Source organism: Toxorhynchites rutilus, chromosome 2, assembly GCF_029784135.1.
Source record: "Toxorhynchites rutilus septentrionalis strain SRP chromosome 2, ASM2978413v1, whole genome shotgun sequence".
Classification (NCBI taxonomy): domain Eukaryota; kingdom Metazoa; phylum Arthropoda; class Insecta; order Diptera; family Culicidae; genus Toxorhynchites; species Toxorhynchites rutilus.
Window position 1 is genome coordinate 334670036 of NC_073745.1, and position 25352 is coordinate 334695387.

The following is a 25352-nucleotide window of genomic DNA, read 5'->3' on the forward strand; positions in this document are numbered from 1 at the left end:
GATACCATTTTTATAGTAATCTTTCGGTTTTTCCTCAAAATAGGCCTCGGTTTCGGTAATCACTTCATCATCGGTCTTGAATTTCTTGCCAGCGTACATTCTCTTCAGGTCTGCGAACAGAAAATAGTCGCTGGGGGCCAGATCTGGAGAATACGGTGGATGCGGAAGCAATTCGAATCCCAATTCATGCAATGTTGCCATCGTTTTCATTCGTTTGTGATTTTTAACAATAATAAAAGTTGCTTCACTCTCAATGCTGTAACTCACGAACCAATCGACCGATTGCTGTCAAATTTTGACACGTATCCATGATGGTGCTTTGTGATAGTCAAGTAGATTTTTGCAAGAGGTTCCATCTAGACGTCAACCTTATGAATTTTTCAGCCGAACTGTCACAGCTCAACAAACTTTCGTCGGCAAATAATTGTATATGATTATAAAGAAGGATAATAAGAATAAGAAAAAAAGAACTCCCAAGAATAGATTCTCAAGTGATTTTTTTATATGGATATCTGCGGTAAAAACAATCTAACAGCATAAATGGAATTTAGAAGAAACTAAAGAGCGATACAAATAACTTCCCGGAGAATGCTGGAGAGAGAATAAACGAATTTAAAATAAACCGCTATTATTATTTAAGCTAACATTTTTATCCATAAAACTATAGAACACAAAATAGAATCAATCCCAAAATGAAATTTAAGAGAGGTTCAATTTTATTTTGATTTTTTTAGAAATAATTGGTGTAATGTCCACGTGGACAACAGTGGGAGGGGTATAGTAAATGTCCACGTTTGTCCACGGAGGGGGAGGGGGGTATTCAAAAACATGATTTTTCTGTCCACGTGGTATTTGGACAGCCCCTAATCACGCGAATCCAGGATGTCATAATATAGAAAAGGTTGTTTGTAAAAATGCAATTAATGAATTATACTGTCTGTTGATTTAGAAATTCGAAAGGGTACACTCACGCATGTCAGATTACGATAGCTTAAGTAGTCGCGATCTTAATTTATGTATGTCTTCCTTAGAAGCCCACTTCACTCCCTCGAATGCATTTGCCCATCCTCCTTCTCGTTTCCTATACATAAGCGGAACTTAGCACTTAATGAGATCAGCTCACTACAGCAACTACACGACCTCCCCAAGTGAGCACTTATGGACATATGATACTCAATGTACATCACCCGGCTATAGAGTTATACAACCCCATACAAACAATGTTCCGGGCAACGTGGCAACGAAGAGGAAAATGCTTTTTTGATCTATAATATATTTCTGTAGCCAAAGGTTTTTTTTTGACTTAGGCGTATATTCATGTAGATCTTAACTATTTAAACTTGTGTGTAAAAATGATAAATAATGACTCTTCTGAATAATTGAATAATCAGAAAAAAGGTTAGTAATGGCTTTAATGGTATTTTTGTGTACATTTTTGAACAGAATGTGATTCCGGATTCTACCACGTTATCTCATCTAACCCGTTTAAAGGATACAAGTTCATACATGAAACGGTTTTCAGGGTTTCCATTTGACGTATCAAAAGGCAAAAAATAGGTTTTTGAGAAATGAAAAAACTCAATTCAAATGCAATTACTACAATAATCATAGTCGTATGTCAAGATTCCGGCCGTGCCTCTAGGCCCAGACCCATCAACTTTTTCTTCTTCTCCTTATGTTTTTTTCGTTTTTCTGTCTGGTTATCGACAGTACGCCATCCACTGCTTTCACCTTCTTTTGCGTTACTCAGATTGTCGTTCATGGCCTTTTTCAGGTCTTCTTCTACTTCCGGGGTGTCCCGTGATTCTGGATACGAAGGTTTTTTAATTGGATTTTTTTTTAATTATTGATCAAACAAAATTCTAATAAAATCAAAAATATTCCAGTAAGATGGTATGCAAAATTACCTCACCAAGAAAATACAGTTGAAAGCGAAATGTTTCAAACAGTCTTGTTAAACAGCAAATAAAAATTCGCGTCGCTGATATGTAATATTTTCTATATTATATCATATTGTTCGATAATTTTGAGAAATACGTTCGCGTTTTGGTACTGTTTTACTACACTGCGTTTCACAACTATAGAACCACTCCATTTTTCTGAGTTTCCAGAGATATGTAAGAAGTCGGATGAATTGAAGTATATAGTGTAAGATATAATAACAATCTTCATTTATAGGTCTGGTCATTTGAACTTTATTGTTGTGTCCAGGCATGAAACGTTCAAAAAACTAAAATTCCAGTGTTTCATAACTATAGAACCAGTTGGAAAACTCTCACTCCTTTACAAAATTAACGCCAATTTCACATGAATTACAATAATTTTATAATTCGTAGATCATCTTTAGTTCTCAATCAGTTCAAATAAAGTCTGCTTCATTTAATATTGGAACACAAACAATTGCGTGTAGTTCAGTCATTTATTAACGAATTCTTAATTTGTTTTTCATACAAATGTAGCATTTTCTTTACTCTTATTCATAAAAAAATTATTCATTGCTGTTTCGAAGAAATTCTCGTACTTTTCCCGTAATACGGCACATTAGGCGGCGCACACCCTTTTCGTCCACCGTTTTGGCGATTTGATTCCACCAGTTCTTCATTTGAGTCATGTTCCTAACAAGTTTTCCCTTTGCCTTAAGCCTCCGCTTCGTGATTGCCCAGTATTTCTCTATCGGCCGGAACTGGGGGCAATTTGGGGGGTTGAGGTCCTTCGGTATTACGCTGACCCCGTTCGTTGCGTACCATTCCATAACCGTTTTGCTGTAATGGCAGCTTGCGAGGTCCGGCCAAAACATTACTGGACGGTCGTAGGCACGAATAAACGGCAGAATCCGTTTCTGTAGGCACTCTTATTTGTAGACTTCTGATGTCATTGTCTTGTCAGTGAGAAAGACTTTGGTTTTCTGTCCACAACTGCATATCTCCTGCCAAATCATGTACTTGCGGGCGAATTTATCCGCAAACACGAACTTAAATTTTGCTGGTACATCCCCCCGAGCCGTCGCCAAATAAAATTTTTGACCTGGGATTTGCCCAAAGTCCGCCTTCACGTAGGTCTCATCGTCCATCAGAATACATCCGTCGAACTTGGTCAGCACTTGGTCGTACAGCTTTCGAGCACGGATTCTGGCCACATTGTTCTGCTTCAGCGTCCGATTTGGCTGTTTGCTGGCTCGGACCTTATTCCTTCCCGGAGACGAATTCGTCGCACCGTACTGTGAGCGGCCTGGAACTTATTGGCCAAATCGCGGTCTGAAAGATTGGGAATCCTCTTGACGGCCTTGATGACTTTCCCACGCAGTTTCCGGTCGACAGTTCCACTCCGACGCTTCGAATGCGGCTTCCGAGCCGTGGTCAATGTTTCCTTGTACTGCTTGATAACACGCCATACGGTATTTCTGGGCATTTTAAGCTGTTTAGCTAGCTTAGATGCCGACAACAATGGATTTTCAAGAAAACTGTGCACAATTTTATCTCTCCGTTCGGCTTCCATGGCGGTTGTTTACAAAATGCTATCGTTTGGTGTTATGACATAAATACATGGTGAAAGGTAATGAATTTCCCGACACGTGGGTGAAAAAAGTTTCCAAATCCGTCCACTAGGAGCGCCACAATGAGCAAAAGAATTTGTTCCAATATTAAATGAAGCAGACTTTAACCCATTCGGGGTGGTTTCGGCCATGCTGTGCTATGTTGTAGTGTGTATCTCCTTCTACGCAGAAGATACTACTCGTTTAAGCTCTCTAAATCACTCATACTGCTTGAAAGCTGAATCGTACGATCACTCTATATTAGTTCTTGAGAGGGTTTTGATCTGATATACAAGCTGACCAGTCCAGAATCTGAAGCCCCTATTCATTGAATCATGCCATGCCTATCCGTATTTTATGAATTGACGCCGAATTACCCAATTATCACATTGTCTCTTATGCAAAAACAGCAGCAAATGATTCTGTCGACTTCGTTGCACTTCTGACTGTTCATTCGTGTTGATGGTAAGCTATCTAAACCAGGCATTTTTGTGGAAATTCTCCTCAAACCATAAAAACCCCATCTCCAAAGCTGCAGATCCAAAAACTAATGTGGGAGCTAACCCCATGGGTTCCACTATTTCATGAGAACTTCTCTGATAAAAAGAAATTCAACTTGAATAGAATTTCTTCATACTGGAAGGACTTACGGAACGTGTCACGTAGTTTTTCAACTCGTAACTTTGCAGACGGCAGTTTGAAGATTTCAGGAAAATATTTTTGAAAAAGCCTGGTTCAGATAGCTTTTCATCAACACGAACGCACAGTCAGAAGTGCGATGAAGTACTTCAGAATCAATTACTTCTGTTTTGGCATCAAACACATCGTGATAATTGAGTAATTTGGCATCAGTTCATAAAATCCGGAAGGTCATGGCATGTTTTAATGGATAGGGGCTCCAGATTCTGGACTGATCAGCTTGTTTAACAGATCAAAACCCTATCATGAACTTATGAGGAGTGATCGTACGAAGAATAGATGCAGCTGTTAAGTAGTATGAGAGCTTTGAAGAGCTTAAACGAGCAGTATTTTCTGCAACAATAAAGTTCAAAGATAGTTATTATATCCTACACTATATACTTCAATTCAACCGACTTCTTACATATCTCGGGAAACTCAGAAAAATGGAGTGGTTCTATAGTTATGATACGCAGTGTATAGCAGTTATTGCCAATCATCGTAAGAAAAGCAAAGCTAGTTTGTACTGAAAAAATGAATCATGGCTCAACCTAAATCAAAATTTCTAAATCAAAGTTTGATTCTTTATTGTTCTAAAATATTTTCAAGAAAATTCGGACGAATAATTATTTGCGAACAAACAGCATTTTATGAATGAACAGAACAGTCCTACATAACATCCCACAGTTTTTGACGTGGGACTACGTCTAACCGGATCGGCATTGCAAACACACGAAAGAGCCTAGAGGCGAGTGAACTGAAAAGTTTAAACCCTCTTAAAGCCAAAAAGAAGAAGAAGAACACACGAAAGTAGGGGGAGCTTTTGTTCCCACCGAAATGTGTTCCCTAATAAAGATTTCTAAACCAAGGTGCCTGGAGAAATCGGTATTTCAAATTCATGCAAATCGGGGGTATTTTTGTTCCGACTGGAATGTGTTTCCCTAACACAGACTTCAAATCCATGGAGCGTAGGGAAATCGGCATTGCGAATTCATACAAATCGGGGGTATTTTTGTTCCGATTGAAATGTGTTTCCCTAACACTGACTTCAAAACCGAGGTTTCTGGGGAAATCGGCTCTGCAAATAAATGCAAACTGCGAGTACTTTTGTCCTCGCTTGCCTTTGTGCAGAGTGGAATATGTCTGTCCTAACATTTAGAAGATCATGTTAGCAATCTTCATTTATAGGTACCTGGTACCTTCACTTAGGAACCTGGGAAAATCGTGCAGACACTAGAAGCGAATGAACTTCCCAGTTTCAAGCAAATTCGAGATTCGAGAAGTATGTACGCTTTTGGGATGTAAACTTCAGAGGGAAATGTAAAATAAAATAATCGTTTGATAATTTTTTTTGTCTTTATTGGAAAGATTTTCAGCCTTAGGCTGGTTCATCAAACGTTTGATAATTCTTCCGTACATATATTTTGTTCTAGTCATCATACCAAACGTAAAAGGTCCGTCATTAAATTTACTTGTAACGAAGAACAATCAATCACAATAAATGAATTGACTTTACACGGCATTTGTTAATTTTTTTCACTCACAGAGCAAATATATTGAACTCAATTGAATTTGGAAACTGTTTCATTCAATCATAAAAAAAATCAATAAATTCTTCAATACAAACGAATGATTGCTAAGCTAAGGTAGTTCCACGTCAACCTTGCGGTTATATTATAGATATAACCCACTAATTTTTTTTTTATACTTGTTTTGACATATCCCTCTACTGTGCGAAAGAGTGGGAAAAATGTATTGTGTAACCAGAAAGGGTTATGTCCCATTCACCCGAATACCATTTGCCCGAAACACGTTTACCGGAAGCACATTTACCCGAATGTAACACATACCTGAATGACATCCACCCGAATGTTACAAATACCCGAATGCGACAATAACCCGAATGCAGCATTTACCCGAACGAAATGTTTACCCGAATGAAGTAGGAAAAATTTCGACAAATCAGATTATGAGTTTTGTCGAATCTCCTGTTACGAAGTTGTGAAGTAAAATGAGAGATTGTAAAAAGGAAATTTGAAAAAATGATGTTGCCTTATCCTTATCCTCGTCTTTGCCCCCATTACAGTGATCTCAGAATAAATTTTATTGCAAAAAATAAAGTCATAATCAAAATTGCACTTCAGTGCCATACTACGTTTGTACCAAAATTGTCAGAACTTCATGATACGTTATAAAACTGCTCTCTTTCACTTTTGATTATTTTGTAAAGGATTTTATTCAACGCCGCTATTTCACGAAAAATACTTTTGAATGGAAATGAACGTACGAGATAAATATGATCTTTATATAACACTGATCAGAAATAGATATACAAATACTTCCTAACAATAAAATTCGCAAAATGTGACATTTGGGTAACTGTTTCATTCGGGTTATTGCTACATACGGGTAAATGTCGTATTCGGGTGAGTGTCACTTCGGGTAGATGTTACATTCGGGTAGCTATCGCATTCGGGTATTTGTTTCATTTGGGTGAACGTTCTTCGGGTGAATGAGTTTTCGGGTGAGCGGGTTTCAGGTAAATGTGACACAATCCCAGAAAGATACCTGATAAAGTTAGTCTTCTTCATGGAAGCGATCGGGCTGTTGTTAAAATCTTAAACAACGTTGGAAATGCTCAAATTACAAGCCATGTCGCGCTCGCCAACTCCTCTAGGCATTTTCTCATTTTGATAGGTGATTGTACCGAAGCCTAACAGCAGGACCTATTCTACATACAATTCAAAAATTGAGTATTCAATGACGGACTAATATGATAATTCTTTTTTTTTTAATGGTTGCATACTCAAAATGCTCACTCAATCTAATTTCACCCTTGACGATAAAAATATCGCAGAGAATATAAGGTTCAAAAGTCGAAATTCTCTAAGGCATGATTGTGGCATCAGAGATGATCCTCTCTATACCCGATTGTCTGCACAGCAATATTTATTATGCTGATGTCATACTCATTCTAGTAACAGAAGAAAACAAAATACTGCAAGCTTCACCCTTCAATGACTGCGTTTTCCTATAAATAGACAGTCATATATTAAGTTTAATTTTTTCGACACATCAGCGTGAAAGTGACAGTTGATGACATTCATACAAATAGTTCATGATGATGACTTGCTGTCTTAAAGCGAAACGTAGTTGAATCGATGTTCGTGATATTGTATCGATTCTTACTGTAGGATCATCAGAACCCACCTGAACCCGTTCGTGAATAGGGTTAACGCTCGAGATGTTGCATCGTCGTTTGTCCTGATTTGTAGTTGCCACGCGTTAGCCCATCATGTGTATCATGTAATCCCCGGGGTTTTTCCCTAGAACGAGAACTACGCATCAGAAAGAGAAAAGAAATAGACCCAAATAAAACATGTCAAATGAATTAAGATCGTGTCTCGCATTACATACCACGAGCCAAGTCGCGATGAATCAAGAGCTGTGAAACGGTAACACAAGAAAACAGACAAACACCTCCCCCTTCGCAATCAATCCCGCCGCCTCGTGGAGGTTCATGGTGATCCACGATGTGGTTGTGGACAGTTGACAAAGCCCCCTGAACCGGCTGATTCGTACCCCGTCAATGACGATAGCGCTTTTGATTCTCTCGTACGACTCAACGCTTCTCGATCGGTGGTAGATGATGTTTTTTTTCGGTTGATCTTTTACAACCAGCAGAAGTGTGCGCATCCGACGGATATTTCTCTCACGGCGTTCATTTCACTGTTTCGTTTTTCACCTCGGCAAGGATCCCAACGTCCGGACGTCGATTTGGTCAAGTGCTGCTCACCTACTGCAATTAATTGCATGCTCCAGCCAGCGGAAAGTGGCGACCGCGTAAAAGAGGCGTTTAATTATAGCTGGCGACGTGTCAAGGATTACGAACTATTCGATCTATTCCGAAGTGTAGTGGCCTGTGTGTAGTGGTTTGTTCGTGAAAGTGAAAGTATGAGTGTTTCCGGATAAATTCGAGCGCATGTGTTCCTTTTTGAAGCCGCGAATCGGTCGATGGCCATCTCAAGTTGAAAGTTTGTAAAGGATTTTGCCTTACCGAGCAAACCGTAGCCTCGGGATAACTTCCGCATTACACAGTATCGACCTTAGGACCTACGACCGAAGTGAGTGCAGAGAGTCGAAAAAAGTGTGTAACCTTCTGCGCGGACTCAGCCGGTTTCAACCGATCGGTGTTGTTCCGATTAGGGGAATCGTTAACAAACGGTTGCGGAGACAGTCAGGGAGAAGAGAACAAATAACATTCACAGAGTGTCACATGAGTCGATTAAACTGATTTTTTGTTGACAACGGGAACGGTTTTTAAAAATAGCCAACAGTTTGCGGGTGGTGCAAGAGTGTGTTGTGGTGAAGTGAGAAATAAGAAAGATCGTGGGTGATACGAGGGAGGCGGTAGAGGAAAATTTATTTTTAAGTGTCAGTGACAAACGCGAATGAGTGGATTTTACAGTCATATTAAGGTATATATACATACTCGTATAATTTTCCACTATTTGGGTTATTTGAGCAACTGGTTATTAGGATTGAATTATAATTGAAAGTAATATACAATTTGAGTTAAAAAAAAAGTCATAAATGTTTGGCCGCTATTTCGTGTAAACCGAGAAAGCTGTTCGAAGGATTGATATCAACAAATTCGTTTTAATACCCCCATGAGAAGCAGATTGCTTGTGGCTCAACACTCGTTTATCCTCTGATTCTCAGAGCAATCTCCTATCGAACATCTTCCCCTTCTAGAGTATCAATGAGATTGATAAATATTCGTCGCCGCTTCCACCCTTCTCTCAATGATTTCGGAATAGAAACCAATCCAAGAATGTTGCCCGGCTGGAAGGATTTCACCCGAAGCTGTCGGGTGTAATGATAAGAGGATATTTATCCACAGAGGAAAAGCGGTTTGAGAAAGAGGAAGCTAATTCTAGCTAATTCCGTAACGCATCAGTTTCCTTCTCAGCTTGTGATTAATGTTGGCTATTAGCAGAAATCGTATTCGCCAAAAGATCGAATAGGGGAGAAAATGGTGGAAAAATAATTTTATAGTATTCCGAATTCATTACCATAGTGTGAATTTTTGAAAGATCAAAATTGTGTTGTAGCTTGTAGCTTGCAAAAAAAACTTGTTCATTCTAAAGACTGTACTCGAAAAAAAACTACAACAGACAAAAAATTATCACCAAAAATTCATTTTAAGTCGGACATTTTTGAAACTATCAGAGAATAAATAAACACGTATTAGCTAAGTTTTTGCAAAATTTGTTTATTCGACCTGCTCCCTTTAAATCCTGTGCAACACTTGCACCATCTTTCTTATATAATTTCATCCACTCATTCTTCAAATCATGGTTTCGGGCAAATTGGGCGATGTTCTAAAGAGTTTGCTTCACGCTCTAAAGAGCGAATTTGCTTCACCTTCGTGGACCCGCCTGGAGGCATTCTTCTTTATATATTTGGCCGTTGATGGGGCTGGTGTACCGTTTGCTGAATTTGAATTAATTTGTTGCAAAAAAGCGAGGTTTTTTAACCCATACATTTTTGTAGACCGCATGGCGATTACCACACACAAACTACAAATCGAAGCATCTTGACAAAATCGTCACTGAAGAAATTAGCAATTTGCGGGTACTTTTGAACCTGTTGTACCTGTTGAAACCGCCTTGTGTGTTCCTAATATGGACTACAAAATGAAGCAGCTATCAACCGGTTAGTAAACCAGACGGCATTGGCAGCGAGGCTTTTCAAATCACCTTCCTTAGGGCCAAGTTTAGTTTAGTTTTAATTGAACTGAGAAAGTTTTAAGGACTATATCGAAAAGTCCTTAGCAACATTTATTCGCGAAGAAAAATAAAACGCAATTATTATTCCAGCTTTTATTTTTGTTCTATTGAAGATCAGTACTATGTACAAGTGTTCTTTATCACAAAATTCTAGACCCGTATTTTTAATGTTTTCATTATGGTGCTTTTTTCCATTTTAGGGTGGTCCGAAAAATCAATTTTTTTGCCATTTTCCCAAAAAATTGCTTTTTTCGAAAGCTCATAACTTTTGAACTACAGGACCGATTCAGATGATCGATATATCAATTTTTTTTTTTTTTTATCTGTATTATAGTGACTTTCAACTCATTTGGCTGGTTCGTCACTTTTACTTCCATTTTTGGAAGAATGTCGGGAGTGAGAATTGAACTCGTGACCTTTAGCGTGAGAGGCATGGATGTTACCACTACGCCAGATCGCCTCCACATATATCAAATTAATAACAATTACTTAGTATTTTCTGGAAAAACATTGCACTTGCCAAAATATGGATTTTGTTTATGAAATTCTTGATTGCAGTATTTTTTTGTTGTTTTCATGGCTTAGGACTAGAAGGTACCATATTGTCCCAGAGTGTCGATTTTTGACAAAAAAATTGTTTTCTAGATGACAGTAGATCTTCGGCATCCAAATTTTTTTTTTTAATAGTTGGGTGATTTTTCGACATTCAAAAAACTCAAACTTTGACCGCTTTGCGCCATTCTCCCTTAAGTCCGATTGAGCTGATATTTTAAATAGGGTGTTTTTTCGAGGTGGTGAACATTTTTGACATAGGACTATGTCTTTGATTTCTATATAGGGGGATGACTCTACGAAAAATGTAACGATTCGTTAAGAGTTTTCAAACGCATATTACTCAAAATCGTTATCGCGACATATGTTGTGTTATATACCATTGGACAGGAAATTTATCCATATTTTTTTTTGGTTCAAAACATAAACAGTCAATATAGTAAAAAAAAGTTAATAATTTGACAATTCAAATGGGTATGTTTTTTTCGATTTTACTAGCCTCTTTTTCCACCACAACGCAACGAGCAATCTTTTCGCCTACAATTAGGCGTTAGCTCGTAATGCAATTAGATGCGTATTATGAATTATTCTCGATTTGCCGGTAATAGGCATTTATCAGTTGTCAGAATCAATGGAGGGATGATTTAGGAATGATCTTGAAGATGATATTGGATGTTTCACTCTATACTCCTCAAAGATTTGACGAGAGCCTGGCTCAAAAGGTTGAACATCGATAGAAATTTTATTAGATTGAAGTTCAGATTGTTGTCCAATCAATTCGTACTCAATTCACCTTTAACGTGTAGGTCTTGCTACTAACAATTTATGGAATTGTGGTCCACGATGTCATTATATCGAGCATGTTTTTTGATTATATAGACAATGCAATTAATGAATTTTACCGGCTGCTGATTTAGAAGTTCGAAAAGGTATACTCACGCATATGTTCATGACTTCCATTTGTTGTATCAAAAAAGACAAAAATACAGATTTTGAACAACGAAAAAACTCAATTCAAATTCAATTTCTACACACAATCACAGCCCTATGTCAAGATCGCGTCCGTGCCTCTAGTGCCCCAGACCCATCAACTTTTTATAGGGTAACTTTTTAAAATTTTGAGGTCGATTTTTTCTCACACATTCATTGGCACCTTAATCTGAATATATAATGTTATGCTCTATAGAACGACCGCACTTTTGACGAAATAACTTCCATCAAATTCTGCAAGGAAGCTGTTGTGGATTTCCTGGATGCTGCTGTCCATTTTTCTAAAAATTTCTCCATGGTATGGGAAGCTGCTACCTCCTTCTTGAAGATCCTTTTCACAATCGCCCTGTAACGTTCAATTTATTGGAGCTCTGAGCCATTTGATGGATTGATGGTTTTCTCGGCGAATTGGGTATTATTGTCTGAGAGCCACTGCAATACAGGCTTAGCGTAATGCCGCCAAATCCGACCGGAAGAGAGGGAGAGACCACGCTCGTATAGATGGGCAGCAATCTTTTTTTCAAGCATTCATCTTTGTAAATTTCAGCTTTGATTGCACCTTTTATGAAGAAAATAGGAGACCGCCGACCACAAGTATAAATAGCTTACCATAATAGAACCTTCTCTCCAGGTTTTTCCAGCGCAATTGTGCAATCAGCATCGTCCACCTTCTCCTCCACCGATTCCGTGAAGAATTGCGGCCTTGTAAGCATTCTTGAATCCTGTTTGACCTATGTTTCGTCGTCCGTCAGGAGGCACTGGTTGCTGTTGTCCAGTAGCCGGTTATACAGTTTGCATGCCCTTGTTTTGGTTCGTATGTCTTCAAGGAGTTCCTGGCCTTGATTCTCTAAATCATTACAATGCTTTCCATGCGTTGATACCGTTTGGTGTTGTTGGATATAAGTCATTACTTTACGATCCAAAATAGGCTGATTGGAACCAGATTTTCTAACGGATCTAAGCATATCCTTCAAGGAAAAATCGTTGTCGCACTTGTCGTACTTTTTCACGCTTGTGTGGTGCACAATAGACTGTTTTGCGATTTGGTTGAAGGAAGCACACCAAGTGTGCAAAATGTTCTTTCTTGTGTCATCCCTAGTCATAGTGAAAACGAACAAATTAATCACGATTCATCACTCACCATGGCGATCAAGTGGCAACGATCCTCAAGGCTTTCCAAAGCCCATTTTTTCTCTCTCTCAAGGCTGAGAGAGAGTTAGTTTAAGGGGGAACCCCTGTCTAGAAGGTCGAAAAATCATGAATATTCGTGATTTTTTTTCCTAGGTTAGGAATAAAGTGTAGTGTTCGGATATTTTAGTTATTGTATAAGGTATGTTTGAAGATGTGTTTTCCATTTTTTGACTGCACGAATAATGATTATTACGCTGTTGACACCTGGATGCGTAGATGCTGTCTGAAAATCAGTATCTTGCTGGTGGTACCGGTTCTGAAGCATCTGAAGTATCGCAGAACGAATTCCAATGAATATTTTGAAACTTTTGGACAATACCTAAAGCGTTACATAGGAGTTTTTGAAAATTCAAAAAATTGTCGAAATGGTGGCCATTTTTGTAAAAAATAAGTTATTTTTTATGAAAAATTGCTGTTTAAAAGATCATAAAAAATCGGAAAATGAGATATCAAAAAACGGCTATGTAACGCTTTAGATAATTCATTTGTACATGCTGATAAAAAATTTCAGCCAAATTGGACGAGTAGATCCTGAGATATCGATACCACCAGCTGAAAAAACATGGTTTCGAGAAAACGCGTTTAAAAATTCGTTCAGCAATACTATATCCCTTGAGTTGACATCATATTTTTAGCTGTAACTTTCCAACGAAATCAAATATCGAAAAACACTTTCAGGGCAACATTTATAAGGGCATAAGCTTCCCGAAAATGCATGAAATTTTGTTTCGATTTTTTCAACTTTCCAGACCGGGGTCCTCTCTTAAGTTTTCCAAATTGGCCTGTAGCGAACCGAGACGAATGAACTGCAGAAGTTTAAAGCCGTTGTAATTCAATCCGTTACCGAAAGTGTAACAAACCTTCATTAATTTTAGCCATATCAAGATGATACTTCGAAGGCTCACAGTGTGTGTGATGTGGGAAAATAGTTCGCAATTAAGAAGTATTTAATCGAAAATGCTACTGCTACCGAGAACTAAAAATACGACTGCTTTATTTATCATCTAAATTAATGTTATCGCCTTCAAAGTGGGGCCTATCTGAAGCAATACACTTTTTCCAACGAACAATCCAGTCATCGCAACAATTGCTTTCAGTTCGCACAGCGAATTCGTTTTTATGTCCTCAATGCTGTCAATAGGGGTCTCACAAAACGGAAGGCACTTGATTGCGATTAAATTTTTGAAAAAAATGAGCTTTTTCAGCACCAGTCGTGCTGCGACATTTCGGTGAGAACGGTCTCTTGAGATATATTTAATTCACGGGCTAGCTTGCTCAAATTTAAATGACGAATTCCGATCTCCATTACTTTCATTTTGTTGAGGGTTTCATCATGTGGATGGTCGTCCTTGACGTGACAAATTGTTTATCTCTTCCCGGCCGTCTTTGAATGCTTTATACCAGGGATGGCCAAACGGTAGTCCGCGTAGGTATTCCAAGGCGCCTAGGCGAAATTGTCACCTCCAAACGCAATGAATTAAATATCCCTCCACTTTTTGCCGAGAATATTTTATACGGTGTGGATGCTAACCTCAATAAAACATATTAGTTCTAAGAGTAGATATTTATTCATCAAAGTTTCCGTTTTAATATTTTATTTCAGATTATAAGTTATTGAATTATAACACATCCAGTTGTTTGACCGTACATGAAATAAAGCAAAAAATTGTCAATAGGAACAATGTCAACAATGTTTTCTCCAGGCATATCATTTGTTAAATGACCCATTGATAATGCTTGAAACACCCGGTATAAGGTTTCGAAAATCAATAAAAACTAAATTTTTAGTGAAATCTTTGCCTTTCAAAATTGCGAATGTGAGTTTTCATGAAATATTGTTATTTTAGTTTTAAAACTATGATAAGTAATGTGCAGATTTCTTTCAAGAAATATAGTCATGAAAAGAGCAACAGTGATGAATGATAAATTAGAAATTTCTAAAATTAAATATTGGCACTTATTTTAATTCTAGTTGAACAGAACTTTGCCGGTTGGCACTATTTTACTGTTATAGATACAAGCGGGTGAAAGCTGTGGGCATAATTTTTCGAGCTGTTAGGTTTGTTTGTTGCATTTATGATATTTTGCTTTGGGAAACATTTCGGCAACGTTTCATAATATGCAATTCGCTGACGTTCGAGAAAGAACTCGATTCGATAAGAATCTATCAATTTACAAATTAATTATATGGATCTAATCGACCGTTCGATTCAATTTACATAATCGGGGCCAATATTTCCAATAGAGGGTCGTTATACCTCTAGGTAATTGAGGAATATAATAATCATCTTGGGTGAATTTTTATGGAAAATATATGTATTCTCATAAATGACAATTTCCTTAAAAAAAATCAACGATATTGATTGATGAGACTTTACAGAGAATAAAGTATCACTTCTCAATTATTTAGTAACCGTTAATTATCTTTATTTTATAGAGTAATTTATCAATTAACCCTCCTTCAATTAACCTTCCTACACTCGAGCATATGGTCTCACAGCCAGCCTCTCACCGCCAGCCTTGTTTTGAATTGACTTCACTTCCTCTTTCAACTCGATCACACAAATATCGAGGCAGCAAATCGTTAACTACTTCGAAAATGAACACCATAGTTAAATAAACAATCCTTTGCTTCACGGATAACCATTGCAGAGCGTCCAACATAAAACATGAGGAAGTGAATCTGTTACATTTTAGTATCAACCGCATTATTTTGTTTTGCAAGCGCTGTAATCTCGATAAAAATATTTTCTGGATTTTTTTTACTAAATTATATCTTTCTTTACTTTAAAAAAATGTACAAATAACGCCTAAAAATGCACAATAGAAAAATTACGGAGACAAGCACAGTCTGTGACACCGTGCGCGAGTATACGGGTTTTGATTTTACGTGCGAGTACAGGAGGGTTAAAACTTTGTACTACATTCATTTTTAAATAACTTTTTGATACAGTCAACGTTGGTAGACCGCCGCCTAACATTTGAACAGTCAGTCGCCCGTAATGCCTAAAAGTTTGGCCACCCCTGCTTTGTACCATTTATTCACCCGTCTTTTAGACATTGAGTCACCAAATAGATTCTGCAATATTTTCAACGTTTCAGCACAAGAAATTTTTTTTGCAACACAACATTTCACACAATATTTTTGACCAATAGAATTATCCATATTAAAAATTGCTGTGAAGAAAAAATTAACTTGTTCTTAATGACGCTGCAAGAAAACTAAATGACAAACCGCGCTAAAAAATTGACATTTAGACCACTGACAGTAGTACAAACTTAAGAAAAACAGAAAAATTGAACAATGATGATTTAAAATTACAAATTCCTTGTACAGGTCGGATTCGATTTAATGTATGAATGTCAAACATTAATCGAAAAATAACTTTTTGTGATTCGATTATGTATTGGATTCGAAAATTAACGTTGAAAGTGAAATTGCGATTATATATAATCAAGTCCGACCTGTATATATTTGACAGAATGTATAATACCGATAATGTCAACAATTACAAGCCGAATTACCCGAAAAAGAGTGCATTCAGGTACTCTGAATTACAAATTTATCGGTCTCAAATAAGTGTAGCTAATTAATAATAGTAATTTTTCAAATTGATGAATTTTAATATTTTGAAGAATTATTACTTTTTGAGAAGAGTGAAAAAAGACGATTTCACTTACAATACTGCGTTCAAACTATTTGGAAAATATTATTCTGATTCAGCTCTTCATATATAAAAAAATCTCTGTAATGAAACTCTTGTTTTTGAATTTCTTTATACAATTCTATAACCTACCAAGATTTACCCTTTCCGTTCTAAATGATCACTGGATTTACTTAAGTTGACATTCCTGAATATACGATACCTTGTTTCAAAAGGTAGTTATGAACAGTCGTCAACCGGTTAGAATCAGCATCGGTCACACCACATAAAACACAATTGCACCGCTGGTAACATTAAATTAGTTGCTCGGCTAAAAATATTCTTGAAACTACTCGGCACAGGTATGTAACTGATGCCAAACTATTTTTATCTCGCGAGTGACAATTTCAACGCGACGCGACAACTGTATACCGAAGTAACATATGGGTCTTCTCCCCGGTTAGAACATCCCTTCCGGTTAGTCAACGGTTAGACATGCATTGTTCTACATTTATCGTATGCAAAATGATCGTCTCCCCGGCTAAAAATGCAATAAAGCAAATAAAATCCGCCCAAACGTCGACTCTATTTTGGGTGATCCATATTTCTGGTTCTGCGAAGTTTCGCGCTTCATTGGAAATTTGGCGCACTCTGTTCGCCCCGACCACCAAATTACGGGCCATTGAATGGTTGAGAATGGAGCCGGATGCTGCTGCGGCGGGAAATTCATCCAAGGTGCGATTTCCCCGAAAGAGCACATTTCAGAAGAGTGGGCCAGTTTTTCCTCGCTGGGAGTTTATTTTTAGTTTAGCCGTGTGACAACTTAAGTATGGTATTAATGATGCGGTATAATGTTGTTTGTGAAGCCGAAAAAAGGCGGCCGTCTGTCAGCAATCATCAATTCATCGAAAATACACCAAAAAAAAACCTGCCACGTGAACGAAGTGTTTTGTTTCCTTTCCGCCCTGTCGGCGCAGTCCACAATTTAGTAAGTGGTCAATCAACTTGTTGACAGGAAATTGCATTTGTACTGCCAATTTCCTGTCAACAAATTGATGTGACAGGCATGAAATTTTGGTTGGGCTTGGTTGGTTGGGTGATGGCGGGAAAGGTGACTTCACGTGGTGCCGGCTTCTTTTTCTAAGAAAAGTTAGGCTTTAGGATGATGTTTTCAAATGCAAAAAATATTACAAATATCACCTATCCTCTGTTGCACAAACTGCTGCTCTTGGAGCTGTACAAATATCTACAGTAAGTCTGTCAGAGCGTTAATTTTTAATGTTATTATCCGCTCTATTCTCTCCTTCCCAGACCAGCGGAAAGAATTAACCGTAATGTGGAGTAAAGGGGTATATTTAATTATCCTCCATGGTAGTAACACATTGGAAGTTACACTGGGAACAAAACACGCCCGTACTGGATAACACACGGTGCACCCCATGAAAAAGGTTACAGATTCTGTATGCAACCAGTTGGATACATATTTTCTTCCAGTCATGTCTATTGAAATATTAGCAGAATCTAATCCCTGTAAAATATTAGGCTGTCAAAAAAGTCCCGCGGTATTTTTTTTGAATTTTCATTTGTTCATAAAATTAGTTACAATCATCTGTTTTAAGTCAAATATGCGCCGTTTTGTTCGATGACTTGTTCCCAACGAGATGCCAACTTTATAATACCCCTGTTATAGAAGCTCGCTTCCTTCTTGGCAAAAAACTCGGATAGCCAATTTTCACAGGCCTCTTTTGTGGCTAACTTCTGACTACCTAGCTCGTTCGCCATGGACAAAAACAGGTGGTAGTCACTTGGTGCAGGCTATACGGCGGATGCAAAAGAACCTCCCCAAAGAAGCTCCCGGAGCTTCAGGCACGTCACCAAAGAAGTGTGTGGCCTGGCGTTGTCCTGATGGAAGACAATGCGGCCTCTGTTTATCAAAGATGGCCTCTTCTTCATGAGTGCTACCTTCAAGCGGTCCAGTTGTTGGCAGTACAGGTCCGAATTGAGCGTTTGGCCATAGGGAAGCAGCTCATAATAGATTATTCCTTGACAATCCCACCAAACACACAGCAGAACCTTCCTGGCCGTTAATGAGGGCTGACCACCGTCTGAGCCGCTTCGGCGGGCTTCGACCACGGCCGTTTGCGCTTCACGTTGTCGTAAGTGACCCACTTTTCATCGCCAGTCACCATCCGCTTCAGAAACGGGTCGATTTTGTTGCGATTCAGCAGCGATTCACATGCGTCGATACGGTCAAAGATGTTTTTTTGCGTCAACGTGTGTGGCACCCATACATCGAGCTTCTTTGTGAATCCAAGCTTCTTCAAATGGTTAATAACGGTTTGATGACTTATCCCCAGCTCTTGGCCGATGCTACGGCTGCTACTATGCCGGTCTTTCTTGGCTAATTCAGCGATTTTGTCGCAATTTTCGACGACAGGCCTTCCGGAGCGTGGCACATCTTCGACGACCTCTACACAAGAACGAAAACGTTGCAACCATCGTTGTGCGGTGGAAATGGAAACTGTATCGGGTCATAAACTGCACAAATTTTATTGGCAGCTTGAGATGCATTTTTGCCTTTGTCATAGTAGTACTGTAAAATATGTCGGATTTTCTCATTATTTTGCTCCATATTTGCGACACTATAACTCACGAACAACTTAACCAAACAAAACACTGTCAAGGACTGTATTATAGTGCGCAAAAATACCTTTCCAACAAGCTATAGTATGACTCGATACAATGAATACAACTAGAACTACGCGCTTACAACGACACATCGCGAAAATACCGCAGGACTTTTTTGACAGCCTAATATAAACAGTTCAACCAGAAAGTCAAACTGTCAAGCTTCTGAGTATTTCCAAAACTTAACTGGATGAGAGATAAGAGTTTTGATACAATTTTGGATGTATTTGAACTGATCCAGAAAATCAAATAACTAATTGATAAAATCTAGATAAAACTATTTTTTCTCATCACCTATCTTGTTTCTCATCAGTCTTCCTTTTCATGCGATGCACTGTATATGAAACACAGTGTGTCAGCTGGAAACTCAGGCGGGAAAATGCAATTATACTTTTAAGCATCGTTGTAAACCCTTTGTCTTTCAGGATGCTGAATACTGGAGGCAAGGGATAAATATTCCGTGTTCCATGGTTTAACTGCACAATACTTAGGTAACACTTGGGGACACATAATTTCAGTATCAAATAAATTTTCTAAAAGATGGATTTTTTATTTCTACTTATCCATTTTCATATGTTGTCTTCGTAATTAGGCAACAATGTTCAGCTTATAAATTTATCGAGCCCATGATCGATATCACAGATCAATTTAGTTTGCAAGACCCTTCGTATCGTAGTTGGTGTTGGTATAGCTAAACGAATTCCGAATCCTCAAAACCGTTGAAGATACAAGATCTAATAATCATAATAGTAATCGTCTAAGTTCATTTGAGAGCTTGACGCGCAATTTAGGGAATATATAAGGAATAAAGTTGAAATTTATTTAATGCACCAGAGAAATGTAACGAAAAGTTACAAGATTTTCAATGCATATTACACAAAATCGTTATTGCGATATATGTCACACTATATATTAATATTTTCCGGATCACCGAAGGAAATCCGAGGGAAACTACTAAAAGATACTTAATCAAATTCTTCGGAGTATAACAAAAAAGCGTGTGACTTGTGTGAGAGTCGAAGTCGGGAAGAAAGTTTATTTCAACCAACTACTTTGACAGCAGTATGTTTATCCCGCTGAATGCTGAATACACGAATGAATGAAGCTATCTAAAGTGTCTATACCATATACCAGTGGTGGTCAAACTTTTGGGCATTGCGGGCGACTAATTGTTCAAATTTAAGGCTGCGGTCTACCAACGTTAACTGTATCAAAAAGTCATAAGAAAATGAATGTAGTAATAAACATGAAACAAAGTTATAACCCTCCTTTACTCGCGCGTAAAATCATAACTCGTATACTCGGCAGGGGGCACAGACTGTGCGTGTCTCTGTAATTTTGTATTTATTCAAAGTAATAAAATATATAAATGAATAAAAAAAATCCCAGTAAATATTTTTTCTTCAACTTCATTCAATTTCAATAGTCATTTAACACTACAAAAACCGAAACTTAGTATATACCTATATTGCCCAACAGTAGTCAAAATGAATATCTGATGTGTAAATAAATTTACTTTCAATATGTTTTATATCATTTACAGTTACATAACAAGTGAATATTACAGTGAAGTGAATATGAACAATAAATAAACTATTTTACTTAAAAAAATCATTTTTGGACTATTTATGTAGTTTTATCGAAAATGAAGGTGGAAATCTTTTCATGTGTTTTTCATTACTTTTATAAATTTCCACATATTCATGCTTAGAATCTAGAACAGCTACTCTTTTATTTAGTCCGCTTTTATATACTGTAAGATCACAATTCTCTGATTTACCTAACAGAGTTGAAAAACGAGGCATGTTATCTTCCGTTTGATAAGCTTATTTGGATAGTTCCCTTTTGTTTCCTCTAATGGTTCCAACCAGGATTGTTTTTTTTTGTCGATAATTTTGTCACGAGTGACATGCTAGAGAAAATTGGTCGTGATATTTCTTGAACATCTTGTAAATGGCTTGACAAGTTCCAGAACAACGTGTTCACTGAGAAGCATTGATGATACTTCCCCAAATAAGAAAGCTCATTCAAAACATTCATTCCAATTGTATGCCAAGTTTATTGATTTTATTAGGCATATACTGTGAAAATCTGCATTTGGTTTTTGTCGAAAATAATTGCTGGTCAACTGTAATATTTTGCCCTAGTTGATAGCAAGCTGGACTATTCTCAATATTCTCAAAGCTCCACAAGCATATAAAATCCCAATAAATGCACATATTTCAGATAATTCTGTTGTTAAATCATTCCTCAAAATTCAGCAGTCTACATTTGTGCGTTTTTTTTTATATGCTTGATAATATTGTTATCTATTAACAACGAGATAAGACCATCTCCCATAATCATTGGTGATCGACTTTTCATCGCTATCTTTAGTGTCAAATGTTTCACTTTGAATTCAATCTGCCTCATCTCCACACGAAAGCTCAGAATTCTACAGTACATGGAAGCACTCTTCACTTATGTTCGTTTACTTTTCCAATAACTCATTTTTATTCAACATTTAATTCCTGCATTTAGGCCTCAAAACAAATAAAATAAACAACTTGTTTGAACAAGTATTACTGCACAAAAATTTGAATAATAATTACTACTTTAGATTTTTGAGAAACTGCAACTTATCAATAGGCAACAATTTATCATGTACTTGTATGTTATCATGTGACGGTAATCGAAAAAAAAGAAAACTGTCTTCCAATACAATGCCGAAACTGGTCATATACGAAATATACTGAATTCAGTAATAAAAGTAATTTTATTATTTGAAATTCCTCAAGCAGTCAAAATGACTGCTTTTGGGCTATATAGGTATAACACATATACATCTCCGGAAATGAAGGAGCGGGGAGATAACTACAATTATTAATAAACACTGTTATATGTTGTGTAAAAAGTCACAACATTCTAAGAAACTGTGCCATTATATACATAACAGCTTTCCTAATTGAAATTGAAAAGCAGTTAAAATTATTTGCTTGGGCAATCTAGTGTTAATGCAGCCTCCTCGAAACAAAATTATCGATTCTCGGTCTGTGAGACCGTATGCTCGAGTATAGGAAGGTTAATTAACGGAATAACATAGTTCATACTGATAAATTATTCTATAAAATATAATTCAGCAATCAATATCGTTGAGATTTTTTTTAAATTGTATTATGCATGAGCAGCAGGCTTCGATTCTAGGACCTGAGACTTAATAATAATGAGTGAGTCACAAGTAGGGGAACTAAATTCATGCCACGTTTCCGCCACACGCGCTATAGAGGACAAACAGTTATGTGAGGTTTTGTTCTCGTCTTTGTGGGCGTTCTTGTGCTAAGTGTGTTTTCGTATGTTTACGATGAAGGTCGCGAAGCAGTTATCTCCGAGAGTGCTTTTTTCGGATGCTTGGACAGCATCCCTCAGACGTACCCCAGGCGCCGCCAATCGAGTCATATTAGGGCATACTGTCCCAGTCAGTGTACTAAAATGGCTGGGAAGTCACCACAACTCAACACTTCAAATTCCGTACCAACAGATGTGCCAAAAAAGTGGACCTTAAGGTGATCCAGACCATGATAGCGAAGTCTCCGGGAATCTTGAGGAAGATTGAAAATGACTGGCCGTCCAACAGATAAGCTTTCATTTTCAGACATTCAAATTAAAGCATTGCAGATCTTGCAGAAGATGCTTGAAACTGAGAATATGCAAACTTAAAAATCATTTTTAACGTATGTTTTTAAACATACACATACACCAATAATCGGTAACACAATCAGGGATGTCAGGTGATTTTTTCAGATGGCTTCACATTGTACAATACAATGTCTTCAAATGCCTTCACAATAGATTATTCAATGTATATTCTAAATAATATTGTTATATAGCGTGCCATGGCCATGGAACTTTCATTGAAGTTTTGAAGTTTGTTTCAACTAATGTGAACATAGAACATATTACGCGACGGCGAACTAAATTTTATGAGCTTAGAAATGATAAATGACTTGCTAAACCGTTGATTGAATGAACATCGCCCCAATTCTTCCACAAAAATGGAACTACGGTAAGTGTTCTATTAATTCCATGCCAAATCGTCAAAAGTGGTAGTTTTGTTCTTTATCGCAAAACATTAGACCCTATATTATATATTAGGCTGTCAAAAAAGTCCTGCGATATTTCCGCGAGGTGTCGTTGTAAGCGCGTAGTTCTAGTTGTATTCATTGTATCGAGTCATACTATAGCTTGTTGGAAAGGTATTTTTGCGCGCTAGAATACCGCGCTAGTCCTTGACAGTGTTTTGTTTGGTTAAGTCGTTCGTGAGTTATAGTGTCGCAAATGTGGAGCAAAATAAAGAGAAAATCCGACATATTTTACAGTACTACTATGACAAAGGCAAAAATGCATCTCAAGCTGCCAATAAAATTTGTGCAGTTTATGGACCCGATACAGTTTCCATTTCCACCGCACAACGATGGTTTCAACGTTTTCGTTCTGGTGTAGAGGTCGTCGAAGATGCGCCACGCTCCGGAAGGCCTGTCGTCGAAAATTGCGACAAAATCGCTGAATTAGCCGAGAAAGACCGGCATAGTAGCAGCCGTAGCATCGGTCAAGAGCTGGGGATAAGTCATCAAACCGTTATTAACCATTTGAAGAAGCTTGGATTCACAAAGAAGCTCGATGTATGGGTGCCACAAACGTTGACGCAAAAAAACATCTTTGACCGTATCGACGCATGTGAATCGCTGCTGAATCGCAACAAAATCGACCCGTTTCTGAAGCGGATGGTGACTGGCGATGAAAAGTGGGTCACTTACGACAACGTGAAGCGCAAACGGTCGTGGTCGAAGCCCGCTGAAGCGGCTCAGACGGTGGCCAAGCCCTCATTAACGGCCAGGAAGGTTCTGCTGTGTGTTTGGTGGGATTGTCAAGGAATAATCTATTATGAGCTGCTTCCCTATGGCCAAACGCTCAATTCGGACCTGTACTGCCAACAACTGGACGCACTCATTAAGAAGAGGCCATCTTTGATAAACAGAGGCCGCATTGTCTACCATCAGGACAACGCCAGGCCACACACTTCTTTGGTGACGCGCCAGAAGCTCCGGGAGCTCGGATGGGAGGTTCTTTTGCATCCGCCGTATAGTCCGGACCTTGCACCAAGTGACTACCACCTGTTTTTGTCCATGGCGAACGAGTTAGGTAGTCAGAAGTTAGCCACAAAAGAGGCCTGTGAAAATTGGCTATCCGAGTTTTTTGCCAATAAGGAAGCGAGCTTCTATAACAGGGGTATTATGAAGTTGGCATCTCGTTGGGAACAAGTCATCGAACAAAACGGCGCATATTTGACTTAAAACAGATGATTGTAACTAATTATATGAACAAATGAAAATTCAAAAAAAAATACCGCAGGACTTTTTTGACAGCCCAATATTATATTATATTTTTTTATACTTTTTCTTGAAAGCTGAGGATTTTTTACATAACATATCTCGATATCAGAGATCCTTTTTTTTTTCGTTGTTGAAATACGATTTTTAAAAGTTAACCGATGGTTCGAAAAAACAATTTTCCTCTCTTTTTTCCACTACAAAAAATCATAACTTTTGAACTATTAGACCGATTCAGATGATATCAAACACCTATCATATATCAAATTGGAGCTCATCAGTTAGTTTTCTTTGAAAAAATATTATCTTTGCGATCTTCGTTTTTGTAATTATTGATTTAGTTAGTTTTTCATAGTTTTCTTGATTAAAGATAGGGCGCTATATTTTTTTATATTTTTCTGGAAAGTTGAGGTTTTTTAAATAATGTATCCGAAAATCAGAGAGGTGTTATTTTTCGTTTTTAAGCTATGATTTGTCATAGTTAACATGTTTTCAGCCTTCGTTTAATATTTCTATGCGACTAGACTGGATGTATGTGACTAGAATTCAAATACTTGGCAAATGTGTCATTTTTTTCAAAAAAGGCTAGCTAATTGGATTCAATTCCGGGTCGAAATTACCACTTTTGATGAGAATCTGAGAGCCACTATATCGGTTTGGCATGGGATGGCTGCTTGTGTATTTCAGCTTTGAAGTTTTGGTTGTAACTCAAAGCATATCCATGAAACTAATTATTGAAACGTTATTTAACCGGAAAACCTTCGATTTGGGAAGTGGTGCTAATAAAGCGAGAGAATTGCACTGAGATGAAAGCCTCGCTTCTTCTGACGATATTTTAAAGCAAGAGTAGGTTTTTTATGGAAATAATATCTCCCAAAAACAACATATACTATCACACTGAAATATCTTCACATACTTC

The 25352-nt window shown here is 37.7% G+C and overlaps 1 protein-coding gene across 2 annotated transcripts in view; it reads left to right on the forward strand.

The window, feature by feature from the left end:
• LOC129771581 (calcium-binding protein E63-1) overlaps positions 1-25352 on the forward strand; it is a 236331-nt gene that overhangs the window by 20902 nt on the left and 190077 nt on the right. Inside the window, exon 1 of one of the 2 annotated variants that reach the window (XM_055775370.1) lies at positions 7980-8688. The exons of the other annotated variant lie outside the window; for it this stretch is intronic. Coding sequence (XP_055631345.1) covers positions 8662-8688 — 27 coding nt within the window. The 5' untranslated portion in view covers positions 7980-8661. Of the gene's footprint in view, positions 1-7979; positions 8689-25352 lie in introns of those variants that run through there. 2 annotated transcript variants of the gene reach the window in all.